The sequence below is a fragment of the Pristiophorus japonicus genome, chromosome 19, assembly GCF_044704955.1.
Source record: "Pristiophorus japonicus isolate sPriJap1 chromosome 19, sPriJap1.hap1, whole genome shotgun sequence".
Taxonomy (NCBI): domain Eukaryota; kingdom Metazoa; phylum Chordata; class Chondrichthyes; family Pristiophoridae; genus Pristiophorus; species Pristiophorus japonicus.
Window position 1 is genome coordinate 7559480 of NC_091995.1, and position 24040 is coordinate 7583519.

General features: G+C 46.1%; 1 protein-coding gene across 3 annotated transcripts in view; it reads right to left on the reverse strand.

The window, feature by feature from the left end:
* LOC139229687 (butyrophilin subfamily 1 member A1-like) overlaps window positions 1–24040 on the reverse strand; it is a 191923-nt gene that overhangs the window by 112491 nt on the left and 55392 nt on the right. For all 3 annotated transcript variants that reach the window (XM_070861208.1, XM_070861206.1, XM_070861205.1), the window contains exon 5: window positions 19632–19979. In XM_070861208.1, the coding sequence (XP_070717309.1) occupies window positions 19632–19979 (348 nt within the window). The remainder of the gene's footprint in view (window positions 1–19631; window positions 19980–24040) is intronic.

The window sequence follows — 24040 nt, forward strand, 5'->3', positions numbered from 1 at the left end:
ATGCTAGTACCAAATGCTTACATGGATCTACAACACAAGCAATTTGTTTGAACATAATAATTTTCTCGCTTTCACAGAGGCATTTTCTTGGCTTTTGCCCCAAAACCATTCGCCCCCTTTTTGTAGCAAGTCATGCAGTGGTTCTAGCAGGGTGCTGAGACCTGGTAAGAAGTTACCAAAGTAGTTCATGAGTCCCAGAAACTACCACACCTCTGTCACGTTCTGTGGCCTTGGTGCATTCTCGATTGCCTCCGCCTTTGTGTTGGTGGGCCTGATGCTGTCCGCCACAATCCTCCTTCCCAGGAACTCCACTTCAAGCACCAGGAAAATGCACTTCGAGTGTTTTAACCTGAGCCCCACGTGGTTGAGTCGACTAAGAACCTCCTCCAGGTTCTGCAGGTGCTCGACTGTGTTCTGACCTGTGACCAAGATGTCGTCCTGGAAGACCACAGTGTGTGGAACTGACTTCAGTAAACTTTCCATGTTTCTCTGGAATATCGCCGCCGCTGATCGAATTCCAACGGGCATCTGTTATAAACAAAAAGACCTTTGTGCGTGTTGATGCAGGTGAGGGCCTTCGATGATTCCTCCAGTTCCTGCAGCATGTAGGCTGATGTCAGATCCAGCTTCGTGAACGTCTTTCCTCCCGTCAGCATTGCAAAGAGGTCGTCGGCTTTTGGTAGTGGGTATTGGACCTACAGGGAGAAACGATTGAGAGTTACTTGGTAATCGCCACAGATTCTGACGGTGCCGTCTCCCTTGAGGACTGGGACAATAGGACTGGCCCACTCGCTGAACTCAATCGGTGTAATGATGCCCTCTCGTTGCAGCCGGTCTAGCTCGATCTCTACCCTTTCTCTCATCATGTACGATACTGCTCTTGCCTTGTGATGGATGGGTCGTGCCCCCGGAATTAGGTGGATCTGCACTTTTGCTCCTTGGAATTTCCTGATGCCTGATTCGAACAGCAAAGGAAATTTGTTTAAGACCTGGTCACATGAAGTGTCGTCAATGGACGATAGCGCTCAGACATTGTCCCAGTTCCAGCATATCTTTCCAAGCTGGCTCCTGCTGAGTAGCGTGGGATCACCGCCCGGTACCACCCAGAGTGGTAGATTGTGCACCGCTCTATCGTAGGAGACCTTTACGGTGGCACTGCCGATTCTTTAGTGTAAGTTCTTAGTCTCTTGCGAAATGGAGTTAAGACTGGCCTTCAGGCCTTGTTGCACCACAACCTTTCGAAAGTCTTTTTGCTCATGATGGAATGGCTCGTGCCCTTGTCCTGCTCCATTGATACCAGGAGTCCATTTAGTTCAACATTCAGCATTATCGGGTGACAATTCGTGGTGAATATGTGTACCCCATGTACCTCTGCCTCCTCTATCTGAGGCTCTGGTTCATAGTAATCCTCCGTGGATCTGTCCTCCTCTACAACATGGTGGAGTGTAGGTTTAACAGGCTTAGCAGCTCGCCTGAACACTCGTTGGAGGTGTCTTATTGTGCCACAGCCCTTGCAAACGTATCCTTTGAATCGGCATGAATGGAAACGATGATCACCCCCGCAGCGGCAATAAGGTGTTAATGGCCTTGCATTCATCACCCTTGATGGTGGGCTCTGAGACATCTGCAGACGTGTAGCTGCAGGTATGTCAGACTGGCCCTGTACATTACGATTCGAAAATAACATCACTTTGTTCACAGTACTTGTACTTGTAGCAGCACCTGTGTGCTGATAGATTGGCTTAGTATTGTCACAGGTGGCAATGAATGTCTGGGCTATCGCTATGGCCTTACTCAAGGTTGGGGTCTCTACAGTCAAAAGTTTGCAAAGTATGGTTTTATGGCCAATGCCAAGTACGAAAAAGCCTCTGAGCATGTGCTCCAAATGTCCTTCAAATTCACAATGTCCTGCAAGGCGTCTTAGCTCGGCAACATACTTCGCCACTTCCTGGCCTTCAGGCATTGTGTAGGTGTAGAACCGGTACCTCGCCATCAGAACGCTTTCCTTCGGGTTCAAATTCTCTCGGACCAGTGTGCACAAATCGTCATACGATTTCTCCGTGGGTTTTGCTGGAGTGCGCAGATTCTTCATGAGGCCATACGTTGGTGCCCCACAGACGGTGAGGAGGATCGCTCTATGTTTGGCAGCACTCTCTTCCCCATCTAGAAGTATTGGTCGAGTCGCTGCACGAAAGTTTCCCAATCATCTCCCTCTGAAAATTTCTCCAGGATGCCCATTGTTCTCTGCATCTTTGGGTTCGCTATCTGTATCTCGTTGCCAGTTGCAGTGTATGGAAACATAGAAACATAGAAAATAGGTGCAGGAGTAGGCCGATCAATAAGATCATGGCTGATCATTTACCTCAGTACCTCTTTCCTACTTTCTCTCCATAACTCTTGATCCCTTTAGCCGTAAGGGCCATATCTAACACCCTCTTGAATATATCCAATGAACTGGCATCAACAACTCTCTGCGGTAGGGAATTCCACAGGTTAACAACTCTCTGAGTGAAGAAGTTTCTCCTCAATTCAGTCCGAAATGGCTTATCGTTTATCCTTAGACTAGGTCCCGGGTACTGGACTTCACCAACATCGGAACATTCTTCCTGCATCTAGCCTGTCCAGTCCTGTCAGAATTTTATATGTTTCTATGAGATCCCCTCTCATCATTCTAAACTCCAGTGAATACAGGCCCAGTTGATCCAGTCTCTCCTCATATGTCAGTCCTGCCATCCCGGGAATCAATTAAAGGCCCTATATGTGTAGCCTGTTTCTCTTTCAATATTGTCAGACTCTGCCCTTCAATGATCCAAAACCCACCCCTGTCCTAACTGGCCCCAGGATCCTTGTTGTTTTCCTGAATGTTTATTTTAAAAGTAAAAGCACAGAGACTTTACAAAAGTAAAAGTTTTTTTTAAACAGGAAAGGCTGCAAGCTGTGACTGAAGTTGGCATTGCTTGATGGTGTCTGTGTTAGTTGGCTTTTGAAACAAAAAAAGTTAACTCTTCACAGGCAGCTGTGGACTCTGTTTTAATTCAGCGGGCGAAAACTTTTGAATATTGGAAATTTTCTTAATTTGAAGAGAATATTTGCTCCTGGGGTAGGAGTTTTAGAATCATGTTACAAATTAACCCCTCGGGCTCTTAAGCACATTCGCCAGGGATTCTCTATTTCTTTTCTTTTAAGTAGGTGACCATTAGGAAGAAACAATGCTGTTTAAAGGGGTTAGTGGATTGTGCCTGAGGGATCAGGAGGGCACACCATTGTAACTGACTACATCTGGCCCGATGTAAACCTCAGGAGTGGGAGGTGGGTGGTGGGGGGGGGGGCAGGTAATGGAACAAAACCATGCCAGGCCGAGCGGAGCAGAGCGGGCGCGGGATTACAAAGGGCGGCGGCAGCTTGGAGCAGCGGCAGTAAAAAGAAATTGAATTGTGATGACACAGTCAAGTGGGTAAGTGATTGACTGGTGGATTGGTGAGTATTTTATCTTTTTCTTTTCTTATCACTAGGTAACCTTTGGCATTGTTGCCAAATTAAGTTAATTTAAGGGTTAAGTCATGCAGGAGAGCCCAGACCCGTGTCATGCTCCTCCTGTGCTATGTGGGAAATCAGGGACGCTTCCAGTGTCTCTGACTACTATGTGTGCAGGAAATATGACCAGCTGCAGCTCCTGACAGACCGCATTGCAGCACTGGAGCTGCGCATGGATTCACTCTGGAGCATCCGCAATGCTGAGGGTGTCGTGAATAGAATGTTTAGTGAGCTGGTCACACCACAGGTAAAGGTTACACAGACAGATAGGGAATGCATGACCAGCAGGAAGAGCAGTGGAAGAAAGGTAGTGCAGGGGTCCCCTGCGGTCATCTCCCTCCAAAACAGATATACCATTTTGGGTACTGTTGGGGGAGATGACTCATCAGGATAAGGCAGCAGCAGCCAAGTTCATGGCACCATGGGTGGCTCTGCTGCACAGGAGGACAGGAAAAACAGTGGGCGAGCTATAGTGGTACGGGATTCTATTGTAAGGGGAATAGATAGACATTTCTGCGGCTGCAATCGAGACTCCAGGATGGTATGTTACCTCTCTGGTGCAAAGGTGTCTTGGAGCAATGTAGGGCATTCTAGAGGGGGAGGGTGAACAGCCAATTGTCATGGTGCATGTAAGTACCAACGATATAGGTACAAAACGGGATAAGGTCCTACAAGCTGAATTTAGGGAGCTAGGAGTTAAATTAAAAAGTAGTACCTCAAAGGTAGTAATCTCAGGATTGCTACCAATGTCACGTGCGAGTCAGAGTAGAAATATCAGGATAGTTATGATGAATACGTGGCTTGAGGAATGGTGCAAGAGGGAGGGATTCAAATTTCTGGGAAATTGGAGCCAGTTCTGGGGGAGGTGGGACCAGTACAAACCGGACGGTCTGCACCTGGGTAGGACCAGAACCGATGTACTTGGGGGAGTGTTTGCTAGTGCTGTTGGGGAGGGTTTAAACTAATAGGGTAGGGGGATGGGAATCTATGCAGGGAGATAGACGGAATTAAAATGGGGGCAGAAGCAAACAGTAGAAAGGAGAAAAGGAAAGGTGGAGAGCAGGGCCACATTACAACATTATTCTAAAAGGATAAAGAGTGTTAAAAAATCAAGCCTGAAGGCCCTGTGTCTCAATGCGAGGAGCATTCGTAATAAAGTAGCAGAATTAACTGTGCTGATAGCTGTTAACGGATATGATGTAATTGAGATTATGGATACATGGCTCCACGGTGATCAAGGCTGTGAACTCAACATCCAGGGGTATTCAATATTCAGGAAGGATAGACAGAAAGGAAAAGGAAGTGGGGTAGTGTTGCTTGTTAAAGAGGAGATTAACGCAATAGTAAGGAAGGACATTAGCTTGGATGATGTGGAATCTGGATGGGTAGAGCTGCGGAACACCAAAGGGCAGAAAACGCATGTGGGAATTGTGTACAGACCACCAAACAGTAGTAGGGAGGTTGGGGATGGCATCAAACAGAAAATTAGGGATGCGTGCAATAAAGGTACATCAGTTATCATGGGTGACTTTAATCTACATATAGATTGGGCTAGTCAATCTGGTAGCAATCTGGTGGAGGAGGATTTCCTGGAGTGTATAAGGGATGGATTTCTAGACCAATATGTCGAGGAACCAACTAGAGAGCTAGCCATCCTAGACTGGGTGTTGTGTAATGAAGGAGGATTAATTAGCAATCTTGTTGTGCGAGGCTCCTTGGGGAAAAGTGACCATAATATGGTAGAATTCTTCATTAAGAAGGAGAGTGACACAGTTAATTCAGAGGCTAGGCTCCTGAACTTAAAGAAAGGTAACTTCGATGGCAGACATTTAAAGATCACATGGATGAACTTCAACAATTATATATCCCTGTCTGGCGTAAAAATAAAATGGGGAAGGTGTCTAACAAGAGAAATTAGGGATAGTGTTAAATTCAAAGAAGAGGCATATAAATTGGCCAGAAAAAGCAGCAAACCTGAGGACTGGGAGAAATTTTGAATTTAGCAGAGGAGGACAAAGGGTTTAATTTGGAGGGGGAATATTGAGTATGAGAGTAAGTTTGCAGGGAACATAAAAACTGACTGCAAAAGCTTCTATAGATATGTGAAGAGAAAAAGATTAGTGAAGACAAATGTAGTCAGATTCAGGTGAATTTATAATGGGGAACAAAGAAATGGCAGACCAATTGAACAAATACTTTGGTTCTGTCTTCACGAAGGAAGACACAAATAACCTACCGGAAATACTAGGGGACCGAGGGTCTAGCAAGAAGGAGGAACTGAAGGATATCCTTATTAGTCAGGAAATTTTGTTAGGGAAATTGATGGGATTGAAGGCCGATAAATCCCCACAGCCTGATAGTCTGCATTCCAGAATACTTAAGGAAGTGGCCCTAGAAATAGTGGATGCATTGGTGGTCATTTTCCAACTTTCTATAGACTCTGGATCAGTTCCTATGGTAGCTAATGTAACACCACTTTTTAAAAAAGGAGGGAGAGAGAAAACAGGGAATTACAGACTGGTTAGCCTGACATCAGGAGTGGGGAAAATGTTGGATTCAATTAGTAAAGATGTAATAGCAGCGCATTTGGAAAGCAGTGACAGGATCGGTCCAAGTCAGTATGGATTTATGAAAGAGAAATCATGCGTGACAAATCTTCTAGAATTTTTTGAGGATGTAACTAGTAGAGTGGACAAGGGAGAACCAGTGGATGTGGTGTATTTGGACTTTCAAAAGGATTTTGGCAAGGTCCCACACAAGAGATTATTGTGCAAAATTAAAGCACATGGTATTGGGGGTAATGTATTGACGTGGATAGAGAACTGGTTGGCAGACAGGAAGCAATGAGTAGGAATAAACGGGTTCTTTTCAGAATGGCAGGCAGTGACTCGTGGGGTACCGCAAGGTTCAGTGTTGGGACCCCAGCTATTTACAATATACATCAATGATTTTGATGAAGGAATTGAGTGTAATATCTCCAAGTTTGCAGATGACACTAAGCTGGGTGGCAGTGTGAGCTGTGAGGAGGATGCTAAGAGGCTGCAGGGTGATTTGGACAGGTTAGGTGAGTGGGCAAATGCATGGCAGATGCAGTATAATGTAGATAAATGTGAGGTTATCCACTTTGGTGGCAAAAATAGAAAGGCAGAATATTATCTGAATGGTGACAGATTAGGAAAAGGGAGGTACAATGAAATTTGGGGGTCAGGGTACATCAGTCATTGAAAGTTGGCATGCAGGTACAGCAGGCGGTGAAGATGGCAAATGGCATGTTGGCCTTCATAGTGATAGGATTTGAGTATAGGAGCAGGGAGGTCTTACTGCAGCTGTGAAGGGCCTTGTGAACAGTTTTGTTCTCCTATTTTGAGGCAGGACATTCTTGCTATTGAGGGAATGCAGCGAAGGTTCACCAGACTGATTCCCAGGGAGGCAGGACTGACATATGAAGAAAGACTGAATCAACTCGGCTTATATTAACTGGAATTCAGAAGAATGAGAGGGGATCTCAGAAGCATATAAAATTCTGATGGGATTGGACAGGTTAGATGCAGGAACAATATTCCCGATGTTGGGGAAGTCCAGAACCAGGGGTCACAGTCTAAGGATAAGGGGTAAGCCATTTAGGACTGAGATGAGGAGTAAGTTCTTCATTCAGAGAATTGTGAACCTGTAGAATTCTCTCCCACTGAAAGTTGTTGAGGCCAGTTCGTTCGATATATTCAAAAGGGAGTTAGTCGTGGTCCTTACAGCCAAAGGGATCAAGGGGTATGGAGAGAAAGCAGAAATGTGGTACTAAAGTTGCATGATCAGCCATGATCATATTGAATGGTGGTGCAGATTCGAAGGGCCGAATGGCCTACTCCTGCACCTATTTTCTATGTTTCTATGTTAACTCTGGTACATAGGACTGTATAACCTTGTTGAGAAAGCTAGTCCCATGGTCTACACAGTCCAGTTACCTCAGAGAATTAAACGGTTTTATATTAACCAGTTTACGTTTTTTTAGTTCACCAGCAGGTACCGAGACAAAAAGAAACGGTTATGAACATGAGGAGCTGGATTCGTCCTCTCCAGGGGGACGAGGAAGAAGGGGTGCCTAATGGGATACCCTCACCTAATAAAGTACAGTATGATCCGACTGGAAGTGGACAGGACACGGGAGCTGGAAGAATATCCTCCGGTCCCATATGTGGAACCACTTCCTGTCCACAGACATACCTCGTAAACCCTGCCAATCTCACGAAGTAGTAAGAGACATATCTGAATGGTAGATGTATGGATGGCGGAGGGTATAGGATATGGGTACATTTTCAGTGGTATGGTAATCATACCACTGTGACCATCCATTATATCCAGGGGTGCAAGTACGGGAGCACGGTTGTACAAGCCATAGAAATTTTTTAAAACTCGTCTGGGGGTTCGTTCTTCTGTGAATAAACAGATTTGTGGGAAAAACGATTGTTTGTCATCATCACATCTCAGGGCCAACAAATGGGCTAATGGTAATCCCTACTCAGGTGATATTGCATCACGAAGTGATACCTGTAATATTGAATCTGACCAAAGTGGGACTACCTGGGTGGTGCAAGCCTAAAATGGTGCAGCTACATGGGAGAATGATCAAGGGATTTTAGCTACAACCTGCACTGAATTCAGGGAGAGTGATGGGCTTGATCGTAGCTTGATGGGAATGGTGCCAAGACTATTGCGGATAATCATAACAGAAGACGTGATGCCTGATTAATATGCCGCAACTGGTTTTAATGCTAAAAAGGGTGTAAACCAGATTATAGAGGGAACAAAATGTCTTTAATGCAACGGCTCAAGGTAATGTATGGATCTTGGTTAGTGGAAGAAGCCTGAGAAAACCTGCAGAGGGAAAGTTCTCTTTGTGGGTAACTGATCGAGATCTGAGGGCAATGTCCACTTATCAACTTACTAAGACTCTGTTCCAAGTCAGAAGGCTGGTACAGGTGTACCCGGTGGCACGAGTGCCATTTACAGGAACAGAATGACATCACCCTGTTAGAGATAGTATGGTATTACCCAATCATACCTGAGAAAATTTAGTAGGATACAATGAACACAGGAAATGTAACCCGGGTGGATGGAAAAACCATGGGTAGCCCCAGGCCTAACTGGGTGTGCTCAAGCTCAGAACGTGTTCATTTGCCTCTACAATGTGGTCGGACATGCGGCTCTGCATGCAGGTTTAATTGGGATGGGATAGCATGGAACTGCACAATGAAGGTAATTGCTGGACAGCATTTTCCCATATGATCTGTCTAAAGAGGGACGGGTGAATATTATGTCACCACCATACACCAGGAATACCAGTAGGGTACCAACTGACTTGTCCCATTGCGACGGAAATGTTTTTGCTTTACCCCAGACAAAACTGAGACACTTGGGGGCACGGGTTTCATTAAGTATTTATTTGTGTAGGCAAGTAAATATCACTAAGAGAGGAGCTAAAAGAGTAACTGCCAAAGGGAAGATATAATTTGGATAGTCAATTGGGCCAAGAGGACCAAGTACAATGGGCATTAAGTGACATGGGGAACAGAGGGTCACAATGGCTAGACGCAGAGTTGATACTTACGGTACATATGATTGAGATAGTCCACCAATGAATCACAAGAGGATGTGTGGTTTTAATGTTATCTATTGTCTCACAACAACCGACATATACTATTGGTATGCGGCAGGGATGGCAACTGTTAACATATTTGACATAGCCTGTATAGACCAAGAAGTTCAAGACTTAGCCCAACGTTTGAGAACATCTAACAACAACCGACACACTATCGGTATGGGCAGCACAATGTTACATTACCTGTAATGCAAGGAATGGGACCATATGTATTAAACCTCATTGGGTGCTGTAAATTGGCACTAAAACCCTCCACCCTCAGTTGGTGCAGTAATCTAGATGCATTAATGCATCTTCCATGAAGGAAGAGTTAAGGGATTATCTCTCGAAATTTGGATATAAATATGGTTATTTGATAAGGAGCAATAATATGTATTTGTATGTATATTTCACATATGTAATCTTTAAAGAGTTGATTGGGTTATGTACATCTTCTCATAGTGCTATGTTTCGGTGTTTGATGTGTGACGAGCTGGCTGAATTGTGTATGTGTTTTCGGAGTACCAGGGAAATGTCTACTAATGCAGGAATATGAGAGACATTTAAGGGAAGACTGAAGTCTGTAGCCAACCTGTTTAAAAGCTTGCCTGTTTAAAGTAGCCTCGGGGGAGGGGCAAATTCCAAAGCAGAACTGAGTAAAGTTTGAATTTAGAAACATAGAAACATAGAAAATAGGTGTCGGAGTAGGCCATTCGACCCTTCGAGCCTGCACCACCATTCAATAAGATCATGACTGATCATTCACCTCAGTACCCCTTTCCTGCTTTCTCTCCATACCCCTTGATACCTTTAGCCATAAGGGCCATATCCAAAACCCTCTTGAATATATCTAACGAACTGGCATCAACAACTCTCTCCGGAAGAGAATTCCACAGGTTAACAACACTCTGAGTGAAGAAGTTTCTCCTCATCTCGGTCCTAAATGGCTTACCCCTTATCCTTAGACTATGTCTCCTGGTTCTGGACTTCCCCAACATCGGGAACATTCTTCCTGCAACTAACCTGTCCAGTCCCGTCAGAATTTTATATGTTTCGATGAGATCCCCTCTCATCCTTCTAAACACCAGTGAATACAGGCCCAGTCGATCCAGTCTCTCCTCATATGTCAGTCCTGCCATCCCAGGAATCAGTCTGATGAACCTTTGCTGCACTTCCTCAATAGCAAGAATGTCCTTCCTCAGATTAGGAGACCAAAACTGAACACATTATTCCAGGTGAGGCCTCACCAAGACCCTGTATAACTGCAGTAAGACCTCCCTGCTCCTATACTCAAATCCCCTAGCTATGAAGGCCAACATTCCATTTGCCTTCTTCACCACCTGCTATACCTACATGCCAACTTTCAATGACTGATGTACCATGACACCCAGATCGCGTAGCACCTCCCCTTTTCCTAATCTGCCGCCATTCAGATAATATTCTGCCTTCGTGCTTTTGCCACCAAAGTGGATAACCTCACATTTATCCACATTATACTGCATCTGCCATGCATTTGCCCACTCACCTAACCTGTCCAAATCACCCTGCAGCCTCTTAGCATCCTCCTCACAGCTCACACCGCCACCCAGCTTAGTGTCATCTGCAAACTTGGAGATATTACATTCAATTCCTTCATCTAAATCATTGATGTATATTGTAAATAGCTGTGGTCCAAGCACTGAGCCCTGCGGTACCCCACTAGTCACTACCTGCCATTCTGAAAAAGACCCATTTATCCCGGCTCTCTGCTTCCTGTCTGCCAACCAGTTCTCTGTCCACGTCAATACATTACTCCCCAATATCATGTGCTTTAATTTTGCACACCAATCTCTTGTGTGGGACCTTGTCAAAAGCATTTTGAAAGTCCAAATACACCACATCCACTGGTTCTCCCTTGTCCATTCTGCTAGTTACATCCTCAAAAAATTCAAGAAGATTTGTCAAGCATGATTTCCCTTTCATAAATCATGCTGACTTGGACCGATCCTGTCACTGCTTTCCAAATGTGCTGCTATTTCAACTTTAATAATTGATTCCAACATTTTCCCCACGTCTGATGTCAGGCTTACCGGTCTATAATTCCCTGTTTTCTCTCTCCCTCCTTTTTTTAAAAAGTGGTGTTGCATTAGCTGCCCTCCAGTCCATAGGAACTGATCCAGAGTCGATAGACTGTTGGAAATTGACTACCAATGCATCCACTATTTCTAGGGCCACTTCCTTAAGTACTCTGGGATGCAGACTGTCAGGCCCTGGTGATTTATCGGCCTTTAATCCCATCAATTTCCCTAACACAATTTCCTGACTAATAAGGATTTCCTTCTGTTCCTCCTTCTCGCTAGACCCTCGGTCTCCTAGTATTTCCGGAAAGTTATTTGTGTCTTCCTTCGTGAAGACAGAACCAAAATATTTGTTCAATTGGTCTGCCATTTCTTTGTTCCCCATTATAAATTCACCTGATTCTGACTTCAAGGGACCTACATTTGTCTTCACTAATCTTTTTCTCTTCACATATCTATAGAAGCTTTTGCAGTTAGTTTTTATGTTCACAGCAAGCTTCCTCTCATACTCTATTTTCCCCCTCCTAATTAAACCCTTTGTCCTTCTCTGCTGAATTCTAAATTTCTCCCAGTCCTCAGGTTTGCTGCTTTTTCTGGCCAATTTATATGCCTCTTCCTTGGATTTAACACTATCCCTAATTTCCCTTGTTAGCCAAGGTTGAGCCACCTTCCCGGTTTTATTTTTACTCCAGCCAGGGATGCACAATTGTTGAAGTTCATCCATGTGATCTTTAAATGTCTGCCATTACCTATCCACCGTCAACCCTTTAAGTATCATTCGCCAGTCTATTCTAGCCAATTCACGTCTCATATCGTCGAAGTTACCTTTCCTTAAGTTCAGGACCTTAGTCTCTCAATTGACTATGTCACTCTCCATCTTAATAAACATAGAAACATAGAAAATAGGTGCAGGAGTAGGCCATTTGGTCCTTCGAGCCTGCACCACCATTCAATAAGATCACGGCTGATCATTCACCTCAGTACCACTTTCCAGCTTTCTCTCCATACCCCATGATCCCTTTAGCCGTAATAAAGAATTCTACCATATTATGATCACTCTTCCCCAAGGGGCCTCGCACAACAAGATTGCTAATTAGTCCTTTCTCGTTACTCATCACCCAGTCTAGAATGGCCAGCCCTCTAGTTGGTTCCTCGACATATTGGTCTAGAAAACCATCCCTAATACACTCCAGGAAATCCTCCTCCACCATACTGCTATCAGTTTGGTTAGCCCAATCAATATGTAGATTAAAGTCGCCCATGATAACTGCTGAACCTTTATTGCACACATCCCTAATTTCTTGTTTGAAGCTGTCCCCAACCTCACTGCTACTGTTTGGTGGTCTGTACACAACTCCCACAAGTGTTTTCTGCCCTTTGGTATTCCGCAGCTCTATTCATACAGATTCCACATCATCCAAGCGAATGTCCTTTCTTACTATTGCGTTAAACAGGAAAATGCATCAACAGGAAGAGACATGAGGCATGTTGAAGGACATTTGAGTTGGCCGATCAGCGGAAATGGTCACGTGATCTCCGGCCAAATAGAACTGGACATTTGGCTGTTAACCGGGATCTGTTTTGTTTGAGAAGTATAAAAACTTCAATCAAAGGAATCTTCTTTTTCTAGAGCTTGGAACGGAACACCGGAAGAAGATGTTGGAAGATGGCCGTCGAACACATGGAAGGGAACACATGGAAGGGAACACGTGGAAGGTATGTTTCGGATGGACTGATAGAACCATAGAAATTTACAGCATAGAAGGAGGCCATTTTGGCCCATCGTGTCCACGCGGGCTGACAAAGACCTATCCCTCCCTGTAGGTTACGGTACTTTAAATACACATCCAAGTACTTTTTAAATGTGGTGAAGGTTTCTGCCTCTACCACCCTTTCAGGCAGTGAGTTCCAGACCCCCACCACCCTCTGGGCGAAGACATTTCTCCTCAGATCCCCTCTAAACCTTCTACCAATTACTTTAAATCTATGCCCCCTGGTTGTTGACCCCTCTGCTAAGGGAAACATGCCCTTCCTATCTACACTTGAATTCAGAGGATTACATAGGATATAGGGCACAGAAGCAGGCCATTCAGCCCCACTGGTCCATGCCGGAAATTATGCTCCACACAAACCGCGTCCCATCCCTCTTCATCTCACCCCATCAACAGATCCTTCTAGTCCTTTCTCCCTCATGTTTACCCACTAAATTATACTGAGCCAGTTTGAGCATAGGTATTGTTGAGAGGATTGTGCACAACCAATTAACGTTGGAGCATATGCAAATTTTTAAGGTTGTTTTAATTGTGTCAAACTGGGGAAATTTGTAGCTGTGGTTTTTGGTTTTAAATCTGTATGCGGTAGTGTTGAACTCGGAACATGTAGTCATTTTTAATCTTTTTAATAAAAGTCAGTGTTCTTAAGTCTTGATGTTCGAAACCCATAGCAGGAAATCCTACACGGCCGATGTAATCAATTACTTTCGAGCCATTCTGACTGCCTACTCCAGACAGAACAGAGCTCACTTGGAACAGACAGGGTTCACCATCACGGGTTAAGACCTTCTCCTGCCCCCCCCTAAACAAGTTCCTGCCTCCGCCATCCAAGTTCCTGTCCTTCTCCCCCCAGGTTTCTTATTTCCTCCCCCACCTCAAACCGAAGTTCCTGTTCTTCTCAACCTGGCCAGGTTCCGAACCTTTTTCCCCCACCGCTCACCAGCCTCCACCCATTTTGACCTTCACCCCCTGCCCAAGTTCCTCCCCCAGGTATTCATGACCGTCTCTCCCAAGTTGCTGACCTTCCCCCACCCAGCGCCCCCCCCCGCCGCCCCCCCACCGGCCATAGATGGGGCATTGTGTGTGGGTCACGGATTATTAACAGGCCTATTGGGTATGAAGTGAATAGTGACAAACATAGAAACATAGAAAATAGGTGCAGCAGTAGGCCATTCGGCCCTTCGAGCCTGCACCACCATTCAATATGATCATGGCTGAACATGCAACTTCAGTACCCCATTTCCTGCTTTCTCTCAATACCTCTTGATCCCTTTAGCCATAAGGGCCATATCTAACTCCCTTTTGAATATATCTAACGAACTGGCCTCAAAAACTTTCTGTGGTAGAGAATTCCACTGGTTCACAATTCTCTGAGTGAAGAAGTTTCTCCTCATCTCGGTCCTAAATGACTTACCCCTTATCCTTAGACTGTGACCCCTAGTTCTGGACTTCCCCAACATCGGGAACATTCTTCCTGCGTCTAACGTGTCCAATCCCGTCAGAATTTTATATGTTTCTATGAGATTCCCTCTCATTCTTCTAAATTCCAGTGAATATAAGCTGAGTCGATCCAGTCTTTCTTCATATATCAGTCCTGCCATCCCGGGAATCAGTCTGGTGAACCTTCGCTGCACGCCCTCAATAGCAAGAACATCCTTCCTCAAATTAGGAGACCAAAACTGTACACAATATTCAAGGTGTGGCCTCACCAAGGCCTTGTACAACTGCAGTAAGACCTCCCTGCTCCTGTACTCAAATCCCCTAGCTATGAAGGTCAACATGCCATTTGCCGCCTTCACTGCCTGCTGTACCTGCATGCCAATTTTCAATGACTGATGTACCATGGCACCCAGGTCCGTTTTCCTAATCTGTCACCATTCAGATAATATTCTGCCTTCCTGTTTTTGCCACCAAAGTGGATAACCTCACATTGTCGTGACTTCTGGATTTCATCCATCTAAATTATGTCAGTGGCCATACACGCACCGAACTTTCTGAGAAATCAATCGGGGGAGGACAGGGAGAACGTGGTGCGGGTGTAAAGGGGGTGGAGTTGGAATAATGTGATCTGTCTTACCATCTGCATCACGTTCTCGCTCTCAACACCACCCCTTTAAAAGTGGATCATGCTCTTCCGCCATTCCCACTGTGCTCTCGGTACTCTTTACCTCCGCCGCACCGGGTTCCTGGCCTCCTCTCTTCCCCCCCCCCCCACCCTCTCCCCCAACTCCGATTCCCTCTCTTGCCCCCTCCCTCTGATACTCTCTCTCACCTTTCAAACTCCCCTTTTCCCTCCGATTCCTTCTCTCCCCCAATTCCCCCCCTCTCCCCCTCCCTCCAATTCCCTCTCCCTTTCCCCCCTCCCCTCAATTCCCTCTCTCCCCACCCTCTCTCACTCTCCTGATTCCCTCTCTCTCTCTCCCCCCCACCTCACTCTCCCCCCGCCTCACTCCCGCTTTTCCTCCAATTCCCTCTCTCCCTCCCACCAATTCTCTCTTTCTCTCTCTCTCCGATTCCCTCTCTCCCCCTCCCCGATTCTCCCCCTCCCCGATTCCCGCTCTTCCCAATTCCCACTCCCACGCCCCAATTCTCTCTCTCTCTCCCCCCCACCAATTCCCTCTCTCTCCCTCTGATTCTCTCTCTCCCTCACTTGCTCACTGATTTTCTCTCTCTCTCCCCCTCTCCCTACTCCCTCTCGCTCCCTCCTCCCTCTCTCTCCCCCCTTCCTCTCTCTCCCGATTCCCTCCCTCTCTTCCTCCTCCTCTCTCCCTCCCCCCAATTCCCTCCCCTCCCTCCTTGTTTCCAGTTCTCTCTCTCACTCTCCCCCTCCCTCTCTATTCCCACTCTCTCCCCCTCCCTCCCTGACTCCTCCTCTCTCTCTCTCTCATCCCCAATTCTCTCTATCTCACTCTCCCCTCCCTCTCCCTCCCCGATTTCCCCTCTCTTTCCCCCTCTCTCTCTCTTCCTCTCCCTCTCCTGATTCCCCCTCTCTACACTTCTTTCCCCACTCCCTCTCCGATTCCCCCTCTCGCTCTCTGATTCCCTCTCTTTCTCCCCCCCCAATTCTCTCTCTATCTCCGACACTCTCTCTCCTCTGATTTCCTCCCTCTCTATCTCTCTCAACACCCCCCCGGTTTCCTCTTTCTCTCTTTCTCCCCTCCCTCGCTCTCTCTCTTTACCCCCCCCACCCCCGCCGCACTCCCTCCCATCGATTCCCATCTCTCTCTACCCCTCTGTTTCAATTTGCTCTCTCTTGCCCCCTCCCTTCCCCACTGCACCTCACCCCTGATTCCATCTCCCTCTCTCCCTCCCAGCCCCCGATTCCATCTCTCTCTCACCCTCCCCTCCGCAATTCTATCTATCGCTCTCCCTCCCCAATTCCATCTCTCTCTCTCTCTCTCCCTACCCCCTCCCCCCACCACCGCCGCGCCCCCCCCCCCCCACCGCCCTCACACACACAATTCCCTCTCTCCTCTCTCTCCCTGGAATCTCAATCTCACTCTCACACTCTCGCTTGTGGGGCTGGAGGAGATTACAGAGATAGGGAGGAGCGAGGCCATGGAGGGATTTGAAAATAAGGATGAGAATTTTGAAATCGAGGCATTGCTTAACCGGAAGCCAATGTTGGTCAGCGAGCACAGAGGTGATGGGTGAACGGGACTTGGTGCGAGTTAGGACACGGGCTGCCAAGTTTTGGATCGCCTCTAGTTTATGTCGGGTAGAATGTCGGCCAGCCAGGAGTGTGTTGGAATAGTCAAGTCAAGAGGCAACAAAGGCATGGATGAGGGTTTCAGCAGTGGATGAGCTGAGGCAAGGGCGGAGACGGGCGATGTTACGGAGGCGGAAATAGGCGGTTTTAGTTATGCTGCGGATATGTGGTCGAAAGCTCATTTCTGGGTCAAATATGCCGCCAAAGTTGCGAACTGTCTGGTTTAGCCTCAAACAGATGCCAGTGAGAGGGATGGAGTCGGTGGCCAGAGAACACAGTTTGTGGCGGGGACCAAAGACAATGGCTTCGGTCTTCCTAATATTCAATTGGAGAAAATTTCTGCTCGGACAAGCAGTCTGACAATTCGGAGACTGTGGAGGGGTCAAGAGAAGTGGTAGTGAGGTAGAGCTGGGTGTCATCAGCGTACGTGTGGAAATTGACAGTGTGTCTCCGGATGATGTCGCAACATGTAGATGAGAAATAAGAGGGGGCCAAGGATAGATCCTTGGGGGACACCAGAGGTAACGAGGTGGGGCGGGAAGAGAAACCATTGCAGCTGATTCTCTGGCTACATTAGATAGATGAGAATGGAACCAGGCAAGTGCTGTCCCACCCAGCTGGATGTGGGTTTCAGCAGCAGCTGGGTAGAGATGGGCGATATTACAAAGGTGGAAGTAGGCAGTGTTGGTGATAGAGAGGATATGGGGTCCGAAGGTCATATAGGATGCCAAGGTTGCGAATAGCCTGGTTCAGCCTGAAAAGGACTTGGAATCGGTTTCCAAGCAATGATGTTTTGTGGTGGAGACCAAAGACGGTGGGTGTAATTTTAACCTAACTCATCAGGCTGTAAATCCATGGGATTGAGTGGAACGCCGGTTTTACAGCCAATATTACTCTCCGTTGACTTAAATTACTTTTAAGGAAATGTATTAAATCATAAATTTTAAAATTTATGTTACCAGCAATATGTTCTTAATCAGAAATTATAAACAAATGTCCTTAATTTGAACATCCTTTAGTTTCTTTCCTTTTGAAAATTTTTCTTTAACAAGCCAGTGCTGAAAATGTATTCCTCATGAAATTTAAAATTGTTAAATCAGCTTTTATGACCGGGCTAATTTCATAATCCCAAGAATATTACTGCCCCATCTCCCCCATCCCCTTTGAGTGCAGCTCCACAACTGGGAGCATGTGTGAAATTAACAAGTATATGGAATATTACATCAACTGCTAAAGAAACCTATCTTAAAACTATTTGCAATTGAAACAGGGATTTAAAAAGCCATAAAAACATTGGGCCCAAGTTTCGGCCTCAGTTGCTCCTGATTTTTTGGAGCAACTGGTGTAGAACGGAGTATCTTAGAAATTCAAATTCTCAGCATTTAGTTTGCTCCAGTTCTAGTCAGCTAGAACAGTTTCACTTTGGAACAGAATTTATTTTTCAAAAGTGGGCGTGTCCGGCCACTTACGCCTGTTTTCAAAGTTTCGGCAGTGAAAACTTACTCCAAACTAACTTAGAATGGAGTAAATGAAGATTTTTGTGCGCTCAAAAAAACCTTGTCTACACTTTAGAAAATCAGGCGTAGGGAATGGGGGAGGGGGGTGTTTAAAGGGAAGTTTACAAACATTAAACACTTCAGTTTTACAAATAAAGAGCCATCATCAATAATAAATGATAAAAACATCAATAAATCAACCAATAAATCAATAAAAAAAAATGAATAAGAAATAATTTTTTTTTAAATCAATAAATAAAACATTTTCTACTTACCAACTGCAGCACCAGGAGCCCTCCAACAGCATGCTGGGATGCCCCACCCCCCAGTGTGTCTCTGTCAGTGTCTCTATCTCTCTGTCTGTCTGTGTGTGTCTCACTCTCTGTCTGTCAGTGTCTATGTTTCTGACAGCGAGGGGAGGGGGAGGAGGGAGTAGAGGGAGAGAGGGGGGCAGGGGGAAGGGAGGAAGGGAGGCAGAGGGGGAGGGAGGGAAGGGGGAGGGATGGGGAGAAGGGGGATGGAAGGGGGAGAAGGGGAAGAGGAAAGGGGGAGAGGAGAAGGGGAAAGGGGGGAGAGGAGAAGGGGAAGGAGAGGGAAGGGGAAAGGAGAAGGGGGGGAAAGGAGAAGGGGGGGGAAAGGAGAAGGGGGGGACAGGAGAAGGGAGAAGAGGGAAAGGAGAAGGGGGGGAGGAGAAGGGGGTGGGGAAGGAGAAGGGGGAGGGAGGCTGAACGGGCCGGGCCCGGCCGGGCCCAAGACTTCGGGCAGGGCCCGTCCCCAGCACCAGATTTACAGGTAGGTGGGTCGGGTCAGGTCCAGGGTCGGGAGCGCGGGTCGGGTCGGGGGGCCGGAGGGAGGTCGGGTCGGGTCGGGTCGGGGGGGTGGTGGGGGGGGGGTCGGGAGCGCGGGTCGGGTCGGGGGGGTGGTGGGAGGGAGGGAGGGAGAGGGAGGTCAGGTCGGGTGGGGGGTGGGGGGAGCGCGGGTCCAGTCCAGTCCAGTCCGGGGGCGGCGGGGGGAAGTGGGAGTCGAGTTGGGTCGGGAGGAAGCAGGAGCTGGGCGTGGGAGGCAGCCTTATGCACACAGCCCCAGTGAGGCCATTCGGCCAGGGCTAGGGGCTGCATGCTTCGGGCCCATCCCACAGTTTTGGGCACCTGGAGCTACTGCACTTGCCTGCCCTCTGTAGCGTGCATGTGCAGAGGTCCCAGCACTGTTTTCAGCGCAGGGACCTAGCTCCGCCCCCTACAGCTCGTGCAGCGCCGCGCCCGGCTCCAGAGGACCAGCAGGGAGCCGGAGAATCTGTAAGTTTTTTTGAGGCGCACTTTGTGGCGCGAAAAACGGGCATCCAGGTCGGGGCTGCACCGTTCTAGGCACGGCCCAAAACTTGGGCCCTTTACTTCTCCAAAATTATTAACATGCAGGTAGATATTTACTAACCTAGAACTTTCAGTCTAATTGTAGTTTCTTCATAATCGGTTTGGTCATCAACAAAACATGTATACGTCCCTTCATCAAATATTCTTGCCTTCTTTATTCTAAGAGAAACGTTTCCTTTGATCAGTTCAGCTTTAAACAGTTCAGTCCTTGCTTTGTAATCCTTGTGTTGAGCAACAGTGTCACTTTCTCCGTTTCTGTACAGGTGTACTGGTGACTCAAGACCTGACTTAAGCCATCGCACCACCATGTTGCTGGCGGATATATCTGGGACAATCTGACAATCCAATACAACATCCTCACCTGCAATAGCTACAACAGGATCATCAGGTCCAAGTACGAGGAATTTACCTGGTGAACAATAACATTTAAAAATAAAACTGATTATTCATGTAATCTACAGAAGGAAAAAATATTCAAGGTAGCTGATTCATTAAAATATACTGTACAACATACAATTCATCCAGCAATATACCTGTAAAAGAATATGAACTCAACAGTTATTGATTCTGATTTAATACCAACAAATTGAAATTATTAATTTGGTAGACTTTTGGAGCTTGTTTTAACTTATACATTTACATGTCGATCTTCCAGGGCTTGTAAATATTATCGAGTCTGCAAGTATTATATGTCTCCCTCAGTGGAACCACCATAATATCTCGGGGACCGTTTCCTTAACTGAATGCAGCATGGGGCGTGAGTGGGACTGAATGCTAAAGAAAACAATTGGGTGGTAAAATATCCAATGACTGTGAAAAGTACGGCAAAGATGAAGCTGAATACAGAGCCCTAAACTAAAAGTGATAGGGGTAGAAATTTGTCTCGGGCTGTGGAGTAAAATGGGCGGTATCAGATTGTCTGCCCGTTATACACAGTGCCTGATATTTAATTCCATTCACTGCAGTGACACTGAATATTGGGCGGCTGATGCGATACAGCCCATTTTGCACTACGGGCCAAATGAATTTTGAATCCACAAAATTTGCATAAGGAGAGTTAGCTTAATGCTAAATGCTCAAAGGTCAGTGATCAAGGGATGAAAGCAGGAGGCAAATGAACAATGCCATGGGCCGTTTGCTATTTTATTTAGGTCTGAGGGTTGTCTGCTGGGGGAGATTAACACAAAGTTAAAAATACTCAGGTTCTGGGATAAATAACGGCCTGGATTTTACTGAGCCATGTGCATATGCCAGTGGTTCTCAATGGCATATTGGTGTGTCATGAACCCTTCACAGGTGTGCCACCAAATTATGTAAAAGTATGGTGGACTTTAGCTGATTTCACAATGAAACACAAACCATTTAACTCTGAAACAGAAGGGAAGGGGGAGAGAGAGAGAGAGACAGACAGACACATATGTCATCTACTTATATGTATGACGCCACTGCTGTAGTAAACATTGCCAATATTGACAAATAACCATCTATTTATCTCTACTATTATCAAAAAAAACTATGTTGTAGAGTTGTACAAGTAATAATGACAAGAGACAACACACACAAACAATTTAAATGTCCATACTCAGAACAAAATCCTTTGGCAAAATTTATTTCCATTGAGTACTCGACACCCACCCCCCTCCCACTCCCTCCCATTACTGATAGAGAAGTGCGAGTGCCTACCATCGAATGAGACTCTGTGTGCGTGGTGTATGTGTGTGTGTGTATAAGCATGTGCATGTATATTTATGTTTGTGTGTGTATGTGCGACTGTATCAAGGGCGTAGCCAGGGGAGGCACTTGGGCCATGGCCACCCCCAATCCAAAATAATAGTATTAAATTGTTCATGTGAAAAGCTTAAAATTTGATTATTAATTTGGATGAAAGAAATGAAAGACGAGTCGAACACATACGCAGTAAAAAGTGTAGTTTTTATAATAAAATGACAAAAACTATTTAATTACTTTATATTTTGTTATTTTTGTTTATTGATCTGCAGCTTGATGTGTGGCCAGGACTGGTGGCATCATTGACGCTTTGACCTGATCTAGCGCCAATTAGCAGCTCCTTTGATGTGTGCGGCACCCAATTGACCTGGCCTAGCCGCCCGAGCGGTTCCTTTGATTTTTGAGAGTTGGCTCTTAGCATATTTTGACCATAGTCAAAATCAAAACTTCCTGTTCAACTCTAGGTTTGTTTCTGTCTGGACTCTCTGGACTTTGGAAATTGGAAGACTCAGTTCGTGTCTGTCTGGAGCTTGGATCACTCTGTTGGGGGGAGAAAATCTCTGTTTATAATGCTTTGGTTTCTGTATTGTACCATGTCACAAATCTCCCGTTTCCAATGCATTATGGGGAAGGAGGAAATGGTCAAGCAACAAATTGCCTGCTTAAGCAAAAGACACATTTAGACCCCAACGTCCGTTGACCCTGAGTCATGGAGATAGGGAAGTAGGACAATGGGCGGTTGGAGAGGCAAACAGATGTATATCGCTTGTACTAATAACAGGAAGATACTTCCTTGTTTTTCTGCTGATGTGGGGAACTAACCCCACTTGTGTTTGCGTCTGCTAGTTAACCTTTGACTTGCCACAATGTAAAGATTGCCATAGCACTACCATATAAGGTAATACCATGCCAAAATGTTAAATAATTGGACGATGATGTAAGGGGGCGGGGCCGCCCCAAAGGTATAATTGTAACTTGAAAACTCTGCTCAGAGAGGTGTGGCGGAGCTGCGGAGTTTCCCCACTTCTCCCAGAGCGCTCTGTACGAATAAACTGTGACGTTTCCTTCACTGTACGTGGACTCGGTGTGGAATTTATTTCCCTTACAGATTTGGCGCTGCGAGCAGGGTGAATACGGTCGCCTCGGGTCGCCTAGCCGGTGGAGAAGGACGAATAGTCAAGGTTTGACCATCCAGTCAATTGGGCCCCGGAACGGGGCGACCCCCGAGCCCCGATTCACCAAAGAACAAAACGTCCGTGAACGGTGAGAAAAACCACAGTTGAACCGCGGGTTAGAGGCTAAGTTAGCTTGGTATGAGTGATGTGTGAAAGAAACGAGTGTTCCCCGCCACCTCGATTGTCACAAACTATCTCAGTCACCTAACTTGAGCCGGAATTAAGAGGGCGAATACCCCACGTGAAGGCCAAGGATTAAGGTCGAAGGGAACAAAGAGAAGACAAAGTGGCGACGGAAAAATGGGGCAGTGAATGAGGTAGGAAATAATCTCATTGCGACTTTAACCCACAAAGGTCACGACGTGGGACATTGGGGGTCATGTATAGAACAATTAATGGGGTCGTAGTAAGTCACAGGTGCAGCTGGAAAGGATCGCAGTGGGTCGCGAAGGCGCCATTTTTTAACGAATCGCAAGTGTGTTGAAACACCTCTGACGATAGAGACTGCAAGTCCGTATCGAGGGGACAAGTCCCGAACGGACGCTGACAGTAGTGAGACCGCGACGGGAAAAACTGCGATGACCGGTAAGGAAACAGAGTGGGGCACCCCGGGGTCCCTGACCAGACTGTACCTAGTCGACCAGAAGGGGTTGATGGATAGAATGCGAAAGGAAGGTTGGGATCCGGCAAAGAAGGTAAATGAGCAACGGGTGTGGTGGGAAACGCAGAAGCAGAAGAAAATTTTAAAAGGCTGTTTTGTTTGTACACCAGTTGGTCAAATTGACTAATGCGGTGGAGAATAAAATGACAGAATGTGTAGAATTAAGCGCTAAACCCCAAATAATAACTTCACGGTGGGGCGGGCAATAATCAAGGGAATAATGGAGGCATGTGAAAAAGGAATGGCAGTAATCATGGGGGATTTTAACCTACATATCGATTGGTCAAATCAAATCGCACGGGGTAGCCTGGAGGAGGAATTCATAGAATGCATACGGGATTGTTTCTGTATATTACAGAACCTACAAGGGAGCAAGCTATCTTAGATCTGGTCCTGTGTAATGAGACAGGAAAAATAAACAATCTCCTAGTAAAAGATCCTCTCGGAATGAGTGATCACAGTATGGTTGAATTTGTAATACAGATTGAGGGTGAGGAAGTAGTGTCTTAAACCATCGTACTATGCTTAAACAAAGGGGACTACAGTGGGATGAGGGCAGAGTTAGCTAAAGTAGACTGGGAACACAGACTAAACGGTGGCACAATTGAAGAACAGTGGAGGACTTTTAAGGAGCTCTTTCATAGTGCCCAACAAAAATATATTCCAGTGAAAAAGAAGGGCGGTAAGAGAAGGGATAACTAGCCTTGGATAACCAAGGAAATAAAGGAGAGTATCAAATTAAAGACCAATGCTATAAGGTGGCCAAGGTTAGTGGGAACTAGAAGATTGGGAACATTTTAAACAACAGCAAAGAATGACTAAGAAAGCAATAAAGAAAGGAAAGATAGATTACGAAAGTAAACTTGCGCAAAACATAAAAACATATAGTAAAAGCTTTTACAAATA